At 30.8% G+C, this 18,596-nt stretch overlaps 2 protein-coding genes across 2 annotated transcripts; one reads left to right on the forward strand and one right to left on the reverse strand.

Annotated features, from left to right (window-relative positions):
- Positions 1-4,202: 4,202 nt before the first annotated feature.
- Positions 4,203-6,795, reverse strand: Alas (5-aminolevulinate synthase). The gene has a single exon (XM_074141167.1). It carries the CDS (start codon positions 6,675-6,677, stop codon positions 5,109-5,111), a length of 1,569 nt encoding a protein of 522 aa, XP_073997268.1. The 5' UTR covers positions 6,678-6,795; the 3' UTR covers positions 4,203-5,108.
- A 444-nt stretch (positions 6,796-7,239) lies between these two features.
- On the forward strand, positions 7,240-16,757 carry RpL3 (ribosomal protein L3). Its single transcript, XM_074141184.1, has 8 exons — positions 7,240-7,401; positions 8,227-8,419; positions 10,546-10,714; positions 11,887-12,022; positions 12,108-12,294; positions 14,159-14,361; positions 15,921-16,076; positions 16,547-16,757. The coding sequence occupies exons 1-8, from the start codon at positions 7,399-7,401 to the stop codon at positions 16,712-16,714; spliced, it is 1,215 nt and encodes a 404-aa protein (XP_073997285.1). The 5' UTR covers positions 7,240-7,398; the 3' UTR covers positions 16,715-16,757.
- Positions 16,758-18,596: the final 1,839 nt, after the last annotated feature.

The raw sequence follows: 18,596 nt of genomic DNA on the forward strand, positions 1-18,596 counted from the left end.
ATCTTATTTTTAATAGATTAAAACGAAATTTTTTTTGGGGAATGAAATTCGTCAATTTCAAAAAGCTACTTTGTTTTACAAGTTTATTAATGAAAGTGAACGTTTTAAAAGACTCTAAGATCTAAGACTTCTCAAGGATAAAGGATAACATATAGTATTAGTGAAACAAATTTAATTTTGAATGATCTCACTCGAATTGATTTACCTAGTGTGTAATCTCTAGGTCATTCATTGAATAAAATACTACAATAAAAGTTGTAATGAGGTCATTTTTATTACTTCCACATTCATTCATTTATTTTTTTTGGAGATAAGATTGCATTTAACAATAAATTAATTCCTAGAATTCAACTTACTTCATTACTTCTATAGTTTTCTTAAACGTAAAACTTATTTGAATAAATAATTAGATGAAAGATTTATATTTTATTGATATTAAGAAACAGAAAACCTAGGTATATTCTATAAATATTCAAAGGTTTTTTGAGACCTGCTTGGGATAATGAAAACATTCAGACTTACTTAAGTGTCTTTCTCAACTTCGCTACTATAGTACCATCTTTTTAGAGGCCAGTTCTTTAATTCGAAACTTTTTTTAGTATGTTTTAGTCATTATCTTAATTTATTCTTCATTTTAATAGTGTGAAACTTAGCCTTCCAATTGCACCCCACAAATCTGTAAATTTTATTTGAAAGATTCCTAGAAAATTCCATAAAGGCCAATTTGAGGCAAGAAGGCGAGTGGACATCCCACAAAAGAGCCATTTTGGCGTAAAATACTATTTCACTTATCTATTATTAAGTTATTCCATACTGCTCTCTTTACTTGCTCAAATCCTCCAGTACATTCTCTCGCCTCCTCTGACATTTCTAACAATCCTATTCGCCGACTGAATCGCCAGTGGTCCCGCGACTTCCTCGCAGTCTGAAGAACTAAACGTCATTAGTCTCCTATCACTCCTCTCACATATAGAGAGTTCTACCGCTGGGTAGCTTCTCTCCTCCTGCTCTTCCCGCACCAGTTCATCTTATTTACCTCCTATTCACTTATTTTATATATTTATACAGATTGTAAATTACAAAATAAATAAATAAAAAAGAGAGTTTTTATTGCTTAATTTTCAAGTTTGGAAAATGTAAGAATGTAACTGTTTGTTCGACTTTACTGTATTTTTCTATTTCTATTTTATAGAGTTGGATATGACGTACGTTGAGCCAATTACTTTAGTTTGAAACTTTTCTCAGAGAAGAATAATTTTATATGAGTTCTGAGGAAGCTGTATCATCACGTGAAATCATTCATTAGAAAAAAGATTTTCTTTTTTTTTTTTAATGAAATGAATAGTTCTTTTAAAAATAGCATTTATTTCTTCAACCATACCAACACCGCGAAAAATTGTGGATACACTGCTGCACACTAATATACACACAGTACATCACAACTAGAAGTTCACTTAGGATTTATTGGGTCACAATTAGGCGAACGAATGTTTATCGAAGTTTGTAGGAAATAACTAAACATTACCTTTTTTTATAATTCAGTGATTCCAAAAGTAGCAAGTTTTCTTACCAACTGGATAACGACAAATATTTGAGAACTTATTTCATTTAAAAACGTGTTAATCAATGTTATTCAAATATCTCTGATTTTACCCATCGTAGCACGCAATTTTGTTGACTCCCTGACCGATTTTGGACCTTCATCCATCAACAGAGATAGTTTCCATCACCACCAGTTTGGTGTAGAGATTTCCACTCCACTTATCGTTTTCGTCTCGTACAACTCTTGCTAACTGATATTTAAACAATTTACATTAACGCAAAACTTGCATTATAATTGCATTTATTATAATTTCCCATAATTTAAAAATTAATGAATGTATCTTTTCCTTGGATGTTGTAGTGTTGTCACAAGCTTAGTGCTTAAGTATGCACCATCCGTAGTCGGCATCAATATTTAATAATTTTCAAAACGGATTTAAATTTCGAATTAATGAATATAATTTAAGGAATTTTAACCTAATAACAATATTTCCACAGATATTTATGGTCGAATGAAGTGGGAAAGTTTGTGCTTGTATGTCCTTGAAGAAGCTAACTGTTTTTTTGGCTCTCTCTTAAACAATAAATTAATTAAATTTATTTTAAAAAGGAAATTGTTAATTTTTATTTAGTAGATTATATCAAAAGATCTTACCTTGCATCTTCTTCTTCTTTATTTGCCAAGGTTAAATGTTATATTGTGTATTTACTTAACAAAGCAAACTACTGACAAAAAGTGATTCTTTTGCATTTTTTATCTTATTTCTCTAAAAAAAAAAGAAGAAAGAAAAGAGATTGCTTATCGGCAATAAATATTAGAAATGCTATTTATACCCAGCCTACTTTCACCAGAAGATATTTCATGCAATATTTTCGAAATACATTTCAAGAACTTTCAAAATAAATAATGAGAATTCTCGTACAATTAAAGGAGATCTGAGATTGATTTTGAAAAAGTTTCAGAAGGGTAGCAATAACTGTTCAAGTGTGAACTAAGTAAAATACGCTAAATCACTGATATTTTTCTATATTTCATTACTTTTCAATCACAGAATAGATTTTTTAGATATTGGTTACAAAAAAAAAAATTCAGTGATGATATTGTAGTTCAAGTCTAAAATAATTGACTAAAATAAATTTCTACGAGAAGAGAAACTAAAAATTTTTAGTTTTGTTATTAAAAATGAAGAAGCGAAAAGATAAAACAGTTTCACAGCTATTTAATTAAATAGCTCACAAAACATGAAGCCTATAAAGAATTTGTCTAAAGGATGTTTTACCCTCTTTAATTAGATTAAAATTCCACCATTTTTTGAAAATAATTTCAATGTACTACTTTGTTTTGTTACTTTATCAGTGAAAATTAAAGTAAAAAATAATTATCGAAAAATTAAAAGCCTTTTTTGATGGCAGAAAAACTTGAATGCAGTCTATGAATAAAGAGATAATGAATTTTTTTTGTATATTTCGCCACTGAGTTGTACTTTATCTTAAAAGCAAAAAACAAATCTAGAGTAAGGCACTAAGTACGACTTCCCCTTGCTAATTTCTCGTAGTTGAAACTCTTGTAATTTCATTTACCTCCAGATTTGTAAAACATATTTAATTAATACTGGGACGGTTGTTGGTGTTTTAGTGGTTACGAAGCGTAGATTTTGTTAGTGGGAAATTCCCACATCATATATACCGCGTTAAGGTACTTTTTATTTTTTTGAGTCGGTAAATGTAGTGCATAGACGGAAACATAAGTGAAGTCGAAATACCTTCACTAAACTGAGTAATTTACATCTGATAATAGATGAAAATCCGAAAGCGTTCTGAGATACAATAAACGTGCATGCTAAAAGTGATAAAATCAAACATTTTATTAATCACAACGGATCTAACCAAATTTTCAATTGTTTAAATTTTTTATAGAAAAAAAATGTTAATAGTAAAGAATGGACTTCCGATCCTGTCCACAACTTCTAATTTGTAGTTGGACGTAAATCTTCAGCTGAAAAATTAGGCGATCACTTTTCTTAACTTTTCGCTGTTGGCTGACATCTTAACCAGGCTTAAATCTTCACTCTTCTAAATAATCACTCTTCACTAATTTACAGCTATTTTATGTATCAAAAGCAATAGCAAACATTTTTAATGTTAAATGTTCAAAGATCAAAAAACTGGATTTTATTTTTCTTCCCTTTTCGGGGGTCGTTCCCTCGACAAATGTCTTATTTTTCGCCTTTAAATAGTTATTAAATAGAACTGATTATTTAAGACAGCAAAATCAAACACTTTCACTATTCAAACGATCATGTTTCTCAGGGGCCATACATTACTTTAAAATGTAACCAGGGTACACTTCAATTTCTTCCCACAAGACGAGCCAGAATGTACATATTAATTTTTTTTTTAAATCTTTCAAATAAAAAATCATAATTTACTACTTTTTCAAACGGAGATACTGTTGTTAGAAAGTTTTTCTCTACAGTTCTTTTACTGTGAATACTGTGAATTGAGATGCAACATAAGTTTTGCTAGTCTGAAAGAAAATAAATACTAATAAATAATTCTTTATATACAAATAATACAGATTTTTCCACGATAAAATCATATAAAATGATTTTAAGAACTAGAATGAGGTTTAATTATAAATAAAAATAAAATAAACCAAATTAATCTGGCCATAATTTATTTTATAACAGAAATAGACAACAATTCTGAAAACTTAATACCAATTTAATTGGAGGTGATCTATAAAAATATAATGAATGTATGTATAGGTCTATGTTAAACTCCTCCACCTAGATACAATAAAATTTCATAAACAAAAAACAAAATTTATAACAAACTTTTCAATTTGTTTTATAACAGCTTAAAGAGCACATCAAGCTAAATAAATAAATGAGCCAATACATATAACAAACTTTATTTGTTTTTATTTGTGTGACATTAAAATCAAATTATAAACTAAAGGTAACTGAAAAATAATTTTTTTTTTATTAATTTTCTTTCTTTAAAGCCATCTTACAAGATTTAAAAAGTTACTCGATTACGGATATTCCAATCTACAGAAGCTTTCTGTGTGATGCACTTTTAAAAAAAATAAAATAAATAAAGACACTTGCAAGGTAGTCAAAAATATAAAAATAAATACATATGTAGTTTTCAGGAATAAAATGACAGGTACGGTTTTCTTACTTTTTTCGGGGAACATTGATTTTTTATTCACAAGTTTGTTATTCTACTTATGATAATCATTTATTGTTTTACTTGTACCTGTAAAATATTTTGCAAAAAAGAAATTAATTTTATTCCTGTGGTCGTAAAATGTAAAAATTATAAAAATTCACATAAAAATAAATTAACTAAACATACAACCTGAAAATTTCATTGTTAAATTTTTTGTTTTTTTAATTGTTGGTTTTATTTAACCAACTCTTCTGAAAGCACATATTAATGAGAGCCGCGGGTTGAGCAATCGAAACAAATTCAGGTCATCCTGTTACAAAACGTATTATACACACTAGAGAGGGTAAGTCTAATATGTTAAATTTTTCAAGGTTGTTTTAAATCTCTGCTCAATTAACAACGGCAGTTAACGGGCAATCGGGTATTTGGCATGATTCTTGTTCACATTTATAGGATACAGTTTTCTTACAATGCTGACATGGTGCATGTCTCAGGCCCATATCATGCCATATTTCTAAGAAATCTGCTACAAACTTATCCATCATAGGTCTAGTATGAAATGGTGTTGGTGCAATTCTCAGTTTTTCTTCACCTTTTGGTACAGTTGGATAGTTAATAGCTTGTATATAATGGCCTTTCTTTTTAAGTAATGAATCCGACAGTTTAGTACAAATAAATGGATCACCTATCTTTACTGGGATAATATGAGATGGCGTTGGTAAAACAGGAAATCCTTTTTCTAACAGTTGAGTTTTCAGATATTTCACATTTTCCTGATGTCTTTTTCTCAAATCTCTTCCTTCGTCTGATGAAAGTATTGAGATGGAAGCTATTGCACCTGCCAGCACAGTCGGTGGTAGCGATGTTGTGAATATAAATCCTGCAGCATAGCTTCTAACCATGTCTATTAGTGAAGAATCTGACGCTATATAACCACCAATATTTCCAAAAGCTTTACCTAAAGTCCCAGATATTATATCCATTTTATCTAGTTGTCCATCCCTTTCACCAATTCCAGCTCCGTTAGTTCCATAGAGACCTACAGCATGAACCTCGTCGACAAAAGTAAGGCTACCATACTTATGAGCTGTATCACACATGTCTTTCAACGGGCAGATAGCACCTGTCATAGAATGAACAGTTTCAAAAGCTACAATCTTTGGGAGAGAACTGTCCACAGTTTTCAGCAATTCTTGTAGGTGATTAGGATCATTATGTCTAAATATATGCTTTGGAGCTTGACTGTTTCTAATACCCTGTATCATGGATGCATGATTGCCTTCATCAGAAAAGATGTGGCATCCAGGGATAGATTTACCTAAAGTAAATAAAGTCGAATCGTTGGCCACAAAACAAGATGTAAACAAAAGAGCTCTTTCTTTTTGATGAAGTTTTGCTAAGTCATTCTCTAATTTCTCATGTAAAAGAGAATTCCCTGATATATTTCTTGTTCCACCAGCTCCAGCACCATACTTCTTCAGAGCTGTTTTAATAGCTTCATGAACTTTAGGATGACATGACATTCCTAGATAGTCATTGGCACACCATACAGTAATGGGCCTATCCCCCCAACTAGATTCTGTAGCGTATGGAAAATCAGTAGCATTTCTACTTACTTTTTTGAATACTCTGTAAGAGTGGTCTCTTTTCTTTTTCAAAATTTGCTCATGAAAAAAGTTATCATACTGAAAAATTTCTTCTTTCGGCTGATGTTCTGGTTTGGGCTGAGAAAGTACGATAACATCTTCTTGTATAGCCTCGCTGGCCTTTTTAACCAGCTTGTCTTGGGAATTCGCCAAAAATGGGCATTTACTTACATCACCAGTTGAAGTTGCTTTTGAATGAAATGCTGCAGTATTTATCAAAGCCGGGCAATTTTGGCTGTAATTTTTAATTAAAAACGGCCAATAATTTTTTAGATAAGATGTAGATAACTTACTTAAAAATGGACAAGACATTATGCTATAAACTTCGCGAACAATTGCACCGATATCGCTACACAATGCTCTCACTCAACTGATTCACTTTCACTATTAAATACTTACCCTACCAGCTTTCTCGAGTTAAATAACCTTGGCACCTCCCTCCCCCAGAATATTAACAGTGCTAAAACCTGTGGGGAAAAAACACCACTAAGTGCTTCTATTATAATTTTTGTTATAAAAAAATTAAGATACCCAATAGAAAATTTAAATGGAGAAAATAAAGCAAACAGGAAAGTGATAGCAGTAATTGTTTCCTGAATTACTAATTATCTTATTTAAAATGTGAATAAAATTCTATCATTTCTAGAAATTTAGTGACGAAATATGTTTGATAAATTTATCTAAAAATTTCAAAAAATTTAATATAATTTTAATTTTTGTTAAATATATTTTTAATTTTTTTTTTATCGTTTGTCGACATTGCAATGAAACTTATTTAAAAAAAAATACTGTTGGATTTCTAGAATGATAAAGAAGGCTTTGGCAAAGGAAAATTTTTGGTTGGCTGAATGGAAATTGGGGGGGGATGGGCATTGGATACGAGAATCTTATTGGCGGTTGTAAAAAGGCTTTGTTGGATTTGGAGAAGTTGGACGAAGTATTGAACGTGTTGGCGTCTTTCCCACATTGCTGTTACACTAAGGTGGTCGAGTATCGTCGGACACGAGGTAGCTAGTGGCAGTTCACATTTAAGATGGTAAGAAATAATTTTTAAAATTTACTTGAACTATAACATCAATAACATTAATTTGATTGTTATGAGATTTATTTTTTCGTCCTTGTAACATGCAGCCATTCTACTAAATGCTTTTATGGATTTTTTTTTTCTTTCTTTTAATAACAAAAAATCCTATCAATGAGTTTATTTCTAGTACGCTAAATAATTGATTTTACTTTCTTTAAAGAAATATTTTCTAGAATTCAAGAATAACCTAAACGGTACCAATTTTAAGCAAAAGCTCCCACGTGGTTGTTGGTTCCACGTGTACGTCGCTCTGATGCAATTAGATCATTTCTACTTTATACCTGCTCATAACCTTAATTATTATTAAGATATAAACTTCAGAATTGAAATATTCGAGGTCATATAAATTTAATTTTTTTATGGGTGAGATTTTGGCCTTTGGGTTCATTAAGTACATGCTTTTGAATAAATCAGAAAGACAAAAATATGCCTACTTTTATTCTAGACTTAGTGGCTAATTTAATTAGATAAATGTACATACACATCCAGTTTCGAAGAAAGGATTTTTAAATAATGGAAAGTTTTTATTTAAGAAAAAATGCCCCAAAACATTTTTATATTTAGACTAAACTTACTATTTGAAATAAGTATTCTGGCATCTGTTTCTATTGCCCTTCCTCATTCTCTTAGAATCTGAGTGTAGTAACGTGTCTATCCTTTGAAGGATCATTAGAAATAGAATCTTAAAAATTTACTGTTTCTAACAGCATTATTTGTCTATTTATGTAATTCAGATTAGGTATGAAATATAATTAATATAGGCATTTTTTTATGTAGTCTCATCGTAAGTTTAGTGCTCCCCGGCATGGTTCTATGGGTTTCTATCCTAAGAAGCGGTCTTCAAGACACCGGGGCAAGGTTAAGTCATTTCCAAAAGATGATCCTTCAAAACCAGTTCATTTAACAGCCTTTATTGGATATAAAGCTGGCATGACCCACGTTGTAAGAGAAGCAGACCGGCCTGGTTCAAGTGAGTATTGTTTATAATTATGCGATTAATTTTAAATGTCTTTTATTTTTCTTATTTTTACCACGTTTTATATTTCACAAATGTTATTTTTAATTCCTTTTATTAAGTTAAGAAATTATTGTCATAACTTAAGGTATGGAATTTTCCATAACATGGCTGGTGCCTTTCCTACTCCACCCCTTATTAGTTCAATTAGCAAATATTTTGACTCTACTCAATGTGTAATTACATCAAATTCTATGAATCTAATCAACTGTTTACACATTTTACAATTTTTTGTCTTACCATGATTTCAAACAACACCGCATCATTTTCTTGTACTTCATTCAAACTAAATTCTTGTCCTTCATTTATTTCACATCCATTTATCGATACAACGGTTTTTCCAATTATAACTGGCACTTTTTATTTTTCGTTTATGTAAAAAAATGTGATAGATATATATTTACGTATGTAACTCTTTGTTAAAGCAAATAAGTTACTCTCTCTTTTTAGAAGATTTTATATTTTGATGTTTTAATCTAAAATTTGTGAATCGTGTGCAGTAATGTTGTATGAGACATTTCTTAGTTGTGCATGACCGATGCTTTAGCAACATACCCAAGTTTTCAAAATATTATTCTAATCATAGAAAGTAGCGTTCGTTGATGCCTGTGCCCAGCACTTGCCTCGTCTAGTCGCTGGTCATGATGGGAGGATGCTGTACATTATGTGCAGTGTTACCATGGCATCATAGACTAAAGCAACTTATGTTGCACTTTATATATTCCATGGCTATTTGTAGCCCGTTGGGATTTGACCATTTAGATAGACCATATAATGGACAAATTTTTCACATAGGTGCATAAGCTGTTGTAATTTGTTTAATTTTGATCATTTGCCGTTGATAATGTAACACTTAGTTTTGTAATTCTTGGAGTCTAATACCCACTTTTATTTACGTGTTGAGATTTAATGAAGTGGTATTTGTATCCCTTGGGTATAGAATATTTATATCCTCACATTTTATTAAAATAGTAAATATTGTTACATCTTAATACAGAAGTTCTTGGTAATTTTACTTTGGTTTCACTCGCTTTCTCTTCTTCTTTTTTTCGACGCCTGTGTCCAGCACTTGCCTCGACTTGTCGCTGGTCATTATGGGAGGATGCTGCACATTATGTGCAGTGTTACCATGTCGTCATAAACTAAAGCAACTTATGTTGCACTTTATATATTCCATGGCTATTTGTAGCCCATTGGGCTTTGACCATTTAGACAGACCATATAATGGACAAAATAAATTTGTCTCGTGAATTTTATAGCAACAGTAATTTGTAGTTTTAGTTGTGCTTTACTGTAATATTTTGACTTTCAATTGTAATATTAGAGTCAGTTTCTACCTGAGTATTGCTAACAATGTACAAAAGATACATTATAAAATTCGTAAGTCAAACAAGCCACTATTTTGAGACTGTAGGCCTTTAGTTTTTAAAAGGTTCTGTGCTTCTCATTTTATTGGAAAGTCTATCGTTGCAATAGTTTTATTTTATAATTTTAGTAATTAATTTTTATTTGAATTTCCTGTTTTTGACGCCTGTGACCAGCACTTGCCTCGTCTAGTCGCTGATCACGATGGGATGATGCAACATACTTAATATGTTGTGTTACCATGGCGTCATAGATTAAAGCAACTTAGGTTGCACTTTGTATATTCCATGGCTGTTTGTAGCCCGTTGGGCTTTGACCATTCAGACAGACCATACAATGGACAATCAAATTAAGATATCTAGATAATATGAAAATATTGCTTCCTTTTTTTTTTTTTTTTTTTTTTTTTTTTTTTTTTTTTTTTTTTTTTTTTTTAATTTAAGGCACGTCAACATCAGAGCGTTATTAGCGCCCGGAGCTTTTTTTTCAGTGCACAGCCGGTCCACGGAGTGTTTTCTCATTTCAGACAAACTGTCCATCACGTAACAGTGAGCTGTTAGACGCTCCTAGAAAGAGAAAATCTGAAGTGTCAGCAGCTGGATTCGGACTCCGGAATCCAATGCGCTAACCATGTCTAATCCCCTACCCCCTGGAAATATTGTTAATCGTAAATTAATTTCTAACTAATAAGTTAATCGTATTTATCCCTCCTTTAGAAATTAACAAGAAAGAAATCGTTGAAGCTGTTACAATTCTTGAGACTCCACCAATGGTAGTAGTTGGGGCTGTTGGCTACATCGAAACTCCCAGTGGTCTGAGAGGTCTTGTGACCGTTTGGGCTGAACATATTGCCGAAGAATGTAAAAGAAGATTCTACAAGAATTGGTGAGTTTTACTTTTATTTGTTATCAATATTACTAATTTTGGATCAAATTGCGTCTTGCATAACTTGATTTGACGTAACACGTGAAATGGTATTTAAAAAACTTGTCCATTGCCAATGATGATTCCTATTGTTTATTTAAAAATTAATCGTTTATGGTATTTTCTGAATGATAGTTGAAGATAAACTAGGGCGGTCTGAGGTGATGGAAAAAATTCTTTATATAACGAAAATTTGTTTTTCTGCAACCATGTAGGAATGTTCTCATTACTCAATTAAAATCGGCTGTGTAATGCCCAACTTTACCTCACTAGTGGGGAAAAATTCCCATTAGTGTCACTTTCCTCACTAGTGAGTGGAAAAACTTTGTGCTTCCTTGATATAAGAAGTTTTGTTATTAAATATTTTCTGTAAAACTTTAATAAGCTTATTTAACGTAACTAAATAATTAAAAAACGAATATTAAAAAATAAAATAAAAATTGAAAGGAATATATAAATAAAAATAATATTTTAATAAATAATTAGATATTTTTAATTATAACAGTTAAAAAGGTTATAGTGTTACCTTATAGAAATTTAAAATGGATTCTAGTGATTCTAGCAATTTTTAATTTTTTTAGTTAATAACCTTAATGGTTGTAGAAAAAATATAATATTTAACTCGAGTGTAAAGTATTTTCCTCACACTCGGCAATTTGCACTTGCACTCGCCTCGCGTGAGGAAAAGTACTACTTTCCACACTTGTTAAATAAATAACTATTGATTAATAAAACCAACCATTTTGGTACCAAATAGGTACTACAATACATAACGCTGGACATAATTTTTGTTTTTGATTTGTTAAGACGTTTGTTTCTCTTCAATTTGGTTCAATAAGTATTTTGGTTAAATATTTTAATTTTTCTGCTCTTACCATTGTTATTTTGTTTAAATTACTGCAAACTTTATACTGAAGTAAACTAATATATTCTATAGCCCTCCTCTCTTTGCAAGAGGGTATTTAAAATGCTTGGCATTTTGAAATTTGTCATAAATTACCAAGCAAGCGGATATGCTCTCCTCTCATTGTGATGAGGGCGTGCCGTGCTCTACGAAAGTGCATTCTGCTGCTCCATGAAGTTGGTTAAATGCGGAATGTTAATAGTAGAGTTTTCTACAATTAATTTTATAGGTATAAATCAAAGAAGAAGGCATTCACTAAGGCTAGCAAGAAATGGAGTGATCCACTTGGCAAGAAACAAATTGAAAAGGATTTTAGCAAAATGATTAAATATTGTAAAGTGATCCGTATTATAGCCCATACTCAGGTTAGTTTAAGTTCATTAGTAATATTGTTTTAGTAATTTAATTAATTTCTGCATATATATATATATATAAATTGTCTCACTACAGATGAAATTGTTGAAACAACGACAAAAGAAAGCCCATATAATGGAAATCCAGTTAAACGGTGGAACTATTGCTGATAAAGTTGCTTGGGTAAAAGAACATTTAGAAAAACCTGTACCAATTTCATCAGTTTTTGGCGCTGATGAAATGGTTGATTGTATTGGTGTTACTAAAGGAAAAGGATTCAAAGGTAATGTATAACTCCTTCATTTATTTTAAAAAAGTTTACTAACATTGTAAAGGGCTATATGTGTGATCTCTAATTATTAACATTAAAATGTGTGTTTTTTGTTTTTAACATACAAGTTTTTGTATTTTCTTACTTAAAATGTTTTGATAAAAGTAATAATTAACTGATTTAGCATGATACAGCATTATAGACAGAGAAAGAATGCTCAGAGGAATTGTTTTATTAATTTTTAAAATTTACATTCGTCTTGTATTAATTAACCTAAAAATTCATTAAAAAAGCAAAGTTTGTCTCAAAATAAACATTAGCATTAACTTTTTACCAAATATTCCTGATTGATGATTGCGTTTGTAATTTATATTTTTTCTAATTCAAGGCATGAGTTTATTACACTTTTTAATTTTATGACTCCTATATTTCTGCAGTGCCAAACATGGCTGCAAAATTCCCATGTTTTGTAGAATTTAAAATTGGTCGGTAAATGAAATTGCATAATCAATTCATTATGAAAGTGGTGTAAGTCCAATTGACAGAGGTAGGCGGATTAGCAGATGGTTGCCGATCAGTAGCCTGTTATTTTACATTTGTTTTATATTAAATACTATCAATATCTTGTAATTTTAACAATGTAATTAGCGTCTAAAATTAAAAATATTACTTCTATTTTATGTCGTGTCATTATTATTTGTGAACAAAATTGGATTAATATGAAGTATATTATTATTTATTAACATGAAATATTATTATATATTAGTATATTATTATTTGAAAATATATATTATTTGATTTTTCAAAATTGAAATTAAACGATTTTTACAATTGTTTAATTTTTGAAAGTGGTGTAAGTCCATTTGCAGCCCGTCAGTATACATCAGTTTAGTAAAATACGCCTAAAACAAATTTATATAACCAAATTAAATATTGATAAAACAGTAGAAACATTGCCAGACTTCATATAATTTGTGTAAATTTTATAATTAACAGATATGTTAACCTTTAATTCTCTTGAAATAACAGAAAATGGACTTACACCACTTTCAAAATAAACGGTCCATATATTAAGTACGCTATATTTATACTATACTCTTTTGTACTTAAGTGCATTCACGTGATAATAATTTCGTTTCTAGATTACTGTTTAGTTGTCCCTAACTTAAGATTATTCACTTTTATGTTTTTAATGAGATAAAAAATATATTTTGGGGAGGAGAATAGTTTCGGTTGGTGTATCAGAGTATGTTCCTTGTTTCTAGAATTAGGTTGTCGGATACTAATTCTTTGTAATCTATCTATAATTCAAAAAACTTTTCTGTTATAAGTTTGATATTTTGGTTATATTAGATACTGTCATTGATTGGTTCTTCTAAATAGGTTCTGTATCCAACTAGTAAAATTCAAGAAATAAAGTAGTGAAGGCTTTATTTTTGTATTAATAAATTCTATCAAATTTAACGCTGCTTTTTCTGACAATACTTGAGTTTTTGTAATCATCCATATATCAAATTACTGTATTCCATCGATTTAGTGTAGATTTTAGCATAATTCAAAAAAGGTTTCTTGTTAAAATTGGATTATTATACCAAAAAAGTTAAGTCAAGACAAGAACGTTGCTTACATTCAATAGTCTGCGATTTTCTTTCTCTGTTTTAGTCGTATTTTGTATTTTTTAAACACATTGTGCCCTACAAAACATTTGATTTTTTTTTGTGTGTGATGAAAGTGCATTTTTTATTGATCCTAATTATTTAAATTGCGGAAAGCCATTTGCATTACTGCTGCCTTCCTTCTGATGATAATTTACATATAGCATTTTTTCCAATATTTATTTCCTTATTTAATTCCTTAATTAATTTTACTATTGCAGGTGTAACATCTCGTTGGCATACAAAGAAGTTACCACGTAAGACTCATAAAGGATTAAGAAAAGTAGCTTGTATAGGAGCATGGCATCCGAGTAGAGTTCAGTTCACTGTGGCCAGAGCTGGGCAGAAGGGATATCACCACAGGACTGAAATCAATAAGAAGATTTATCGCATTGGACAAGGAATCCACACTAAAGATGGAAAGGTACTGTCTGTTGTAAATTTTATATGTTTTTTTATGGGTATCTTTGTATAGTGGTGTTTTATCTCCAGTTTATAATCCTAAAAGGAAGGTCAAAAAAGTCACTAATTAAGGAATCTATATACATATACCCTCTTAAACAAGTTCTCGGCTCTGAAGTTTGATTCGAAACCCAGCAGACAGAGATGCATAATCCCAAAATACCCTGGTGTTTGATAAGATAAAATAAGTTCCTCTTCAAGGCACAGAAGTAAGCAATGCCTATGGTTTCTCCCTAGGATGTAAATCTTAAAAAGGTGGAATAAACTTAGATCTTTCCGAGCAAACAAATCAAAACTACTAGTTCTCCTATATTACGAAACCATTACGCAGATTGCGTGTATTTATCTGGTTGGTTTCAGTTCTAAAGTAAACGCTTAAAAGTCTGAAAATAAACGCGTTCTGAAGAACTAACATACGCATGTTCTTCTCTTCGGCCTACTAAAAATACATAGTGGTTTAGGTTTTCATCGTTTTTAGTACGAAGCATCCACAAATGGTTTCTTGATCTTGGAAGAAAGTCTTAGCATAAAGATGAAGAAAATTATATCACGACGGTCTTCTGAGAAAGCGTGAAAGATATTTAATTTAACTGATTCATGTTAAGGCTTAATTTCACAACTTATTGAAACAGAGCATATTATTTCATTTTTTAATCTTACATACTGAGATCCTTAATATCTACATTTTATCTTCCATAGTAGTATAACCTGTTATAGTAAAGTAGAGAGTCAAGGTGTCAATTTATTGTATAAACCTTTTTGTTTTATTTTTGAATATACTTAATGACCTTCCAAGATGATGAAAGTGAACTAAAGAGTTTAATTTGTTTTTACCAATACAGTGGGTAATGAAAGAGGAAAAGTAATTTTGTTTTTACTAAGTAACCTGAAGAAAACAAATTTGTTAAGAAAATCAATGCTGATTTGTTGACCGAATCATTATCATACATCTACAAAATTTAGTAAACAAAAATTATGTATGTACTCCCCCTACGATTTCTTCCTAACTTGTAAATTTTTAAAGAAATTGAGAGGGATTTGAAATAGATGGTACTATTTCCGGAAAACCTAACTATTTTTGCCTGCTAACAGGTCATATGGATTTTCTCTACAGATATGAGATCCTCCTACCACGAAACCATTACATATAGAATTTTAACTATAGAAACGAAAAAAAAAAAAATACTTTTACTTTTGTGCAATTTTTTAAACGTTATTTAAATTACACTCCTGAATTATTGGCGTCTCCAATCTGTACGAAAGATGCATTAAATATACTGACGTAATTATTTTGCTTATTTCAAAAATTAAATTGTGGAAGCCCAAATCTCTAATTGATTAAAACTGGTCATAACCTAACATGAGTATGATGATAATAAATATCACGACGGTCTTCTGAATTCACTATGAATGACGCTTGATATTCTGATTTGGTTATATCAAATTATAGGTATATAAGGTATAGAAATATACTATTCTTAATAATAAAAATGCCTTCTTTTTTTTTTTTTTTAATCGCAGGTAATCAAGAACAATGCATCTACAGATTATGACTTATCTGATAAGTCCATAACACCTATGGGTGGCTTTCCTCATTATGGTGAAGTTAATAACGATTTCATTATGATCAAAGGATGCTGTGTGGGGCCAAAGAAACGAGTTATCACTTTAAGGAAGGTAAGAAAAAGCGCTTCTATTATAATTAAAAACTTTTAAGCCTTACCTGCATCTGCATTTTTTTTTCCACGCATTCACGACCAAAATTTAAAAGTGCATAAGACTATGTAAAGCTCATTTTGCTGTAGCCAAGAACAATAATGAGTTCAAAATTGTGATACATTAATGTTAATACTAATTTTTATAATATTGAAGTTCCATTAATATTTACGTGAATTTATCGAATTAATGCAGTTGCAAAAAACTACTTCTACTTAAATAAAATAACAGCAGCAATCTTTGTTGTTCAAGTAATAATTGGCAGTGATGAATTTACAGAGCCGATTTTTAATGCTTCTGAATCTTATTGATTTTTCATATGATAGGCCTGAGCCAATTTCCGCTTTCTATAATTTGGATTTAATACAAAATATTAGCGACAAAAAATAAAAAAATAATACCAACCTAACGAAAGTATTTTTTTTTTACAGTCTCTGTTGGTGCACACTAAACGTGTTGCTTTAGAAAAAATAAATCTTAAGTTCATCGACACCTCGTCCAAATTTGGCCACGGCAGATTCCAGACCCCTGCTGATAAATCAGCTTTCATGGGTCCGCTCAAGAAGGATAGGCTGAAGGAAGAAGCTACGGTGGCTTAAATGGATAAAACATTTTTGTTTGTAATAAAAATTATTACATTTATGTGGAGTTTTATTTTCTAAAACATATTTTCATATTTGGAAAAATGATTACGAATTATGTTTCCGCGAGCTTAAAACGGATATCTCACTAGAAGAACTACAGACTGCCGTGTTGAAGTGTAATAAAGGGAAAGCACCAGGTATTGACACTGTCCCGTATGAGGCATATAAAATCCTACCCGCTAACTGGGAACACTACTTGCTTAATCTTTTTAATACTGTTTTTAATTACGGGGAGATTCCGGACAAATGGGTCGAAATTACAATGCATTTCATACACAAGAAGGGTGATAAAGAAAATCCTGCAAACTATCGAGGTATTGCTCTAATAAATACTATCACGAAACTTTTTACGAGCATCCTTGCTCAGAGGCTAATGAACTGGTCAGAAAAGAACAATATACTACCGGAAGAACAGAATGGATTCAGAAGTAATAGAGGATGCACCGACAATATATTCGTGCTCAGTTCGGCAATAAACATAAGCCTTAGACTTGATAAAAGATCGCTCGTTGCCATCTTTGTAGATTTTAAACGGGCTTTCGACACCGTTAATCACACTATACTGTTTCAGAAGTTAGCACAGATTGGTGTAAGTGTAAAAATGATAAATTTAATAAAAAATATTTATAGTAAATCTAAAATTAAACTTGAAAATCAAGAGATAGAATTAACTAAGGGAATATTACAGGGTGATGTTATTTCTCCATTACTTTTCTCGTTGTTCGTCCATGATATAGTTAAGTGCCTTAAGACGGATGGCACTAGCGGTATCGCTATTAATGAGTTAACCGATTTAAACGCCCTTTTATTTGCCGACGATTTGGTCATTCTGTCAAATACAATAGTAGAAGCGCAAAAGAAATTACATCTACTTGAGCAATACTGTGAGAACCATGAACTCGAAGTTAACTTGGATAAAACCAACGCTGTAGTTTTCAAACGAGGTAGAAATAAACACACTAGGCCGTTAATGTATACCAATAAAGAAATTAAAATTTTGGATAAATACTGCTATCTTGGTGTTTTGTTCAATTCGTCGGGTAGATTTCTGAAAAATTCAGAATTTTTTGTTAAAAAAGGTATGCTTGCCTCAGCTAATACCCGAAGTATTTTAAATAAAACGCGCAGCAATAATTGGGCCCCTGAGATGACTTCATGTAATTCCATGGTAGAGTCGACGGTGTTATATTCGGCAGAAGTTTGGGCACCTTTATATTGTCATAAATTGGAAGTAGTGCCATTGAGATTTTATAAGTCTTTATATCACTGGCCAAGAAACACACCTAACCATTTTGTAAGATTGGAAAGTGGTCACAATAATATTGAAATAAAAATTGTTAAGCGTATGGTTACATGGCTGTGCAGAGTAATGGAAATGGACTCGTCCAGATTACCTAAAATTTGTATTCAAAGGTTGAAAGCTCTAGATAAATGGTCGGGCAATAAAATACACTATAATTGGTACACACAATTAAAAGAGAAATTGTCCAAGGTTGGAATGATACATATCATAAATTATGAAAATCCAGATATAATACGCAAAGAATTACCTAACTTAGTGGAAAAATATGTAAACCACCATGTTAGTAAAGATGTAGAATCTGTTCTTAATTCTAACTATAACAAAATGTATAGATGCATAAGTGCCCTAGGCTTTAAAGAAAGTTATTTGCAAATTCATTGTAATTTAAGTAAACGCAGAATATTAAGCCAATTAAGGATATCAAATGAGAACCGATTTAAATTATTTTTTAAAGGAAATTTGTATACACTTGAAACAGGGGAAAATTGTACAATTTGTAATCTTCAGAAACCTGAAAATTTAATTCATTTCTTG

The sequence above is a fragment of the Rhodnius prolixus genome, unplaced genomic scaffold, assembly GCF_049639745.1.
Source record: "Rhodnius prolixus isolate KJV_2025 unplaced genomic scaffold, Rpr scaffold_6, whole genome shotgun sequence".
NCBI classification, from domain to species: Eukaryota; Metazoa; Arthropoda; class Insecta; order Hemiptera; family Reduviidae; genus Rhodnius; species Rhodnius prolixus.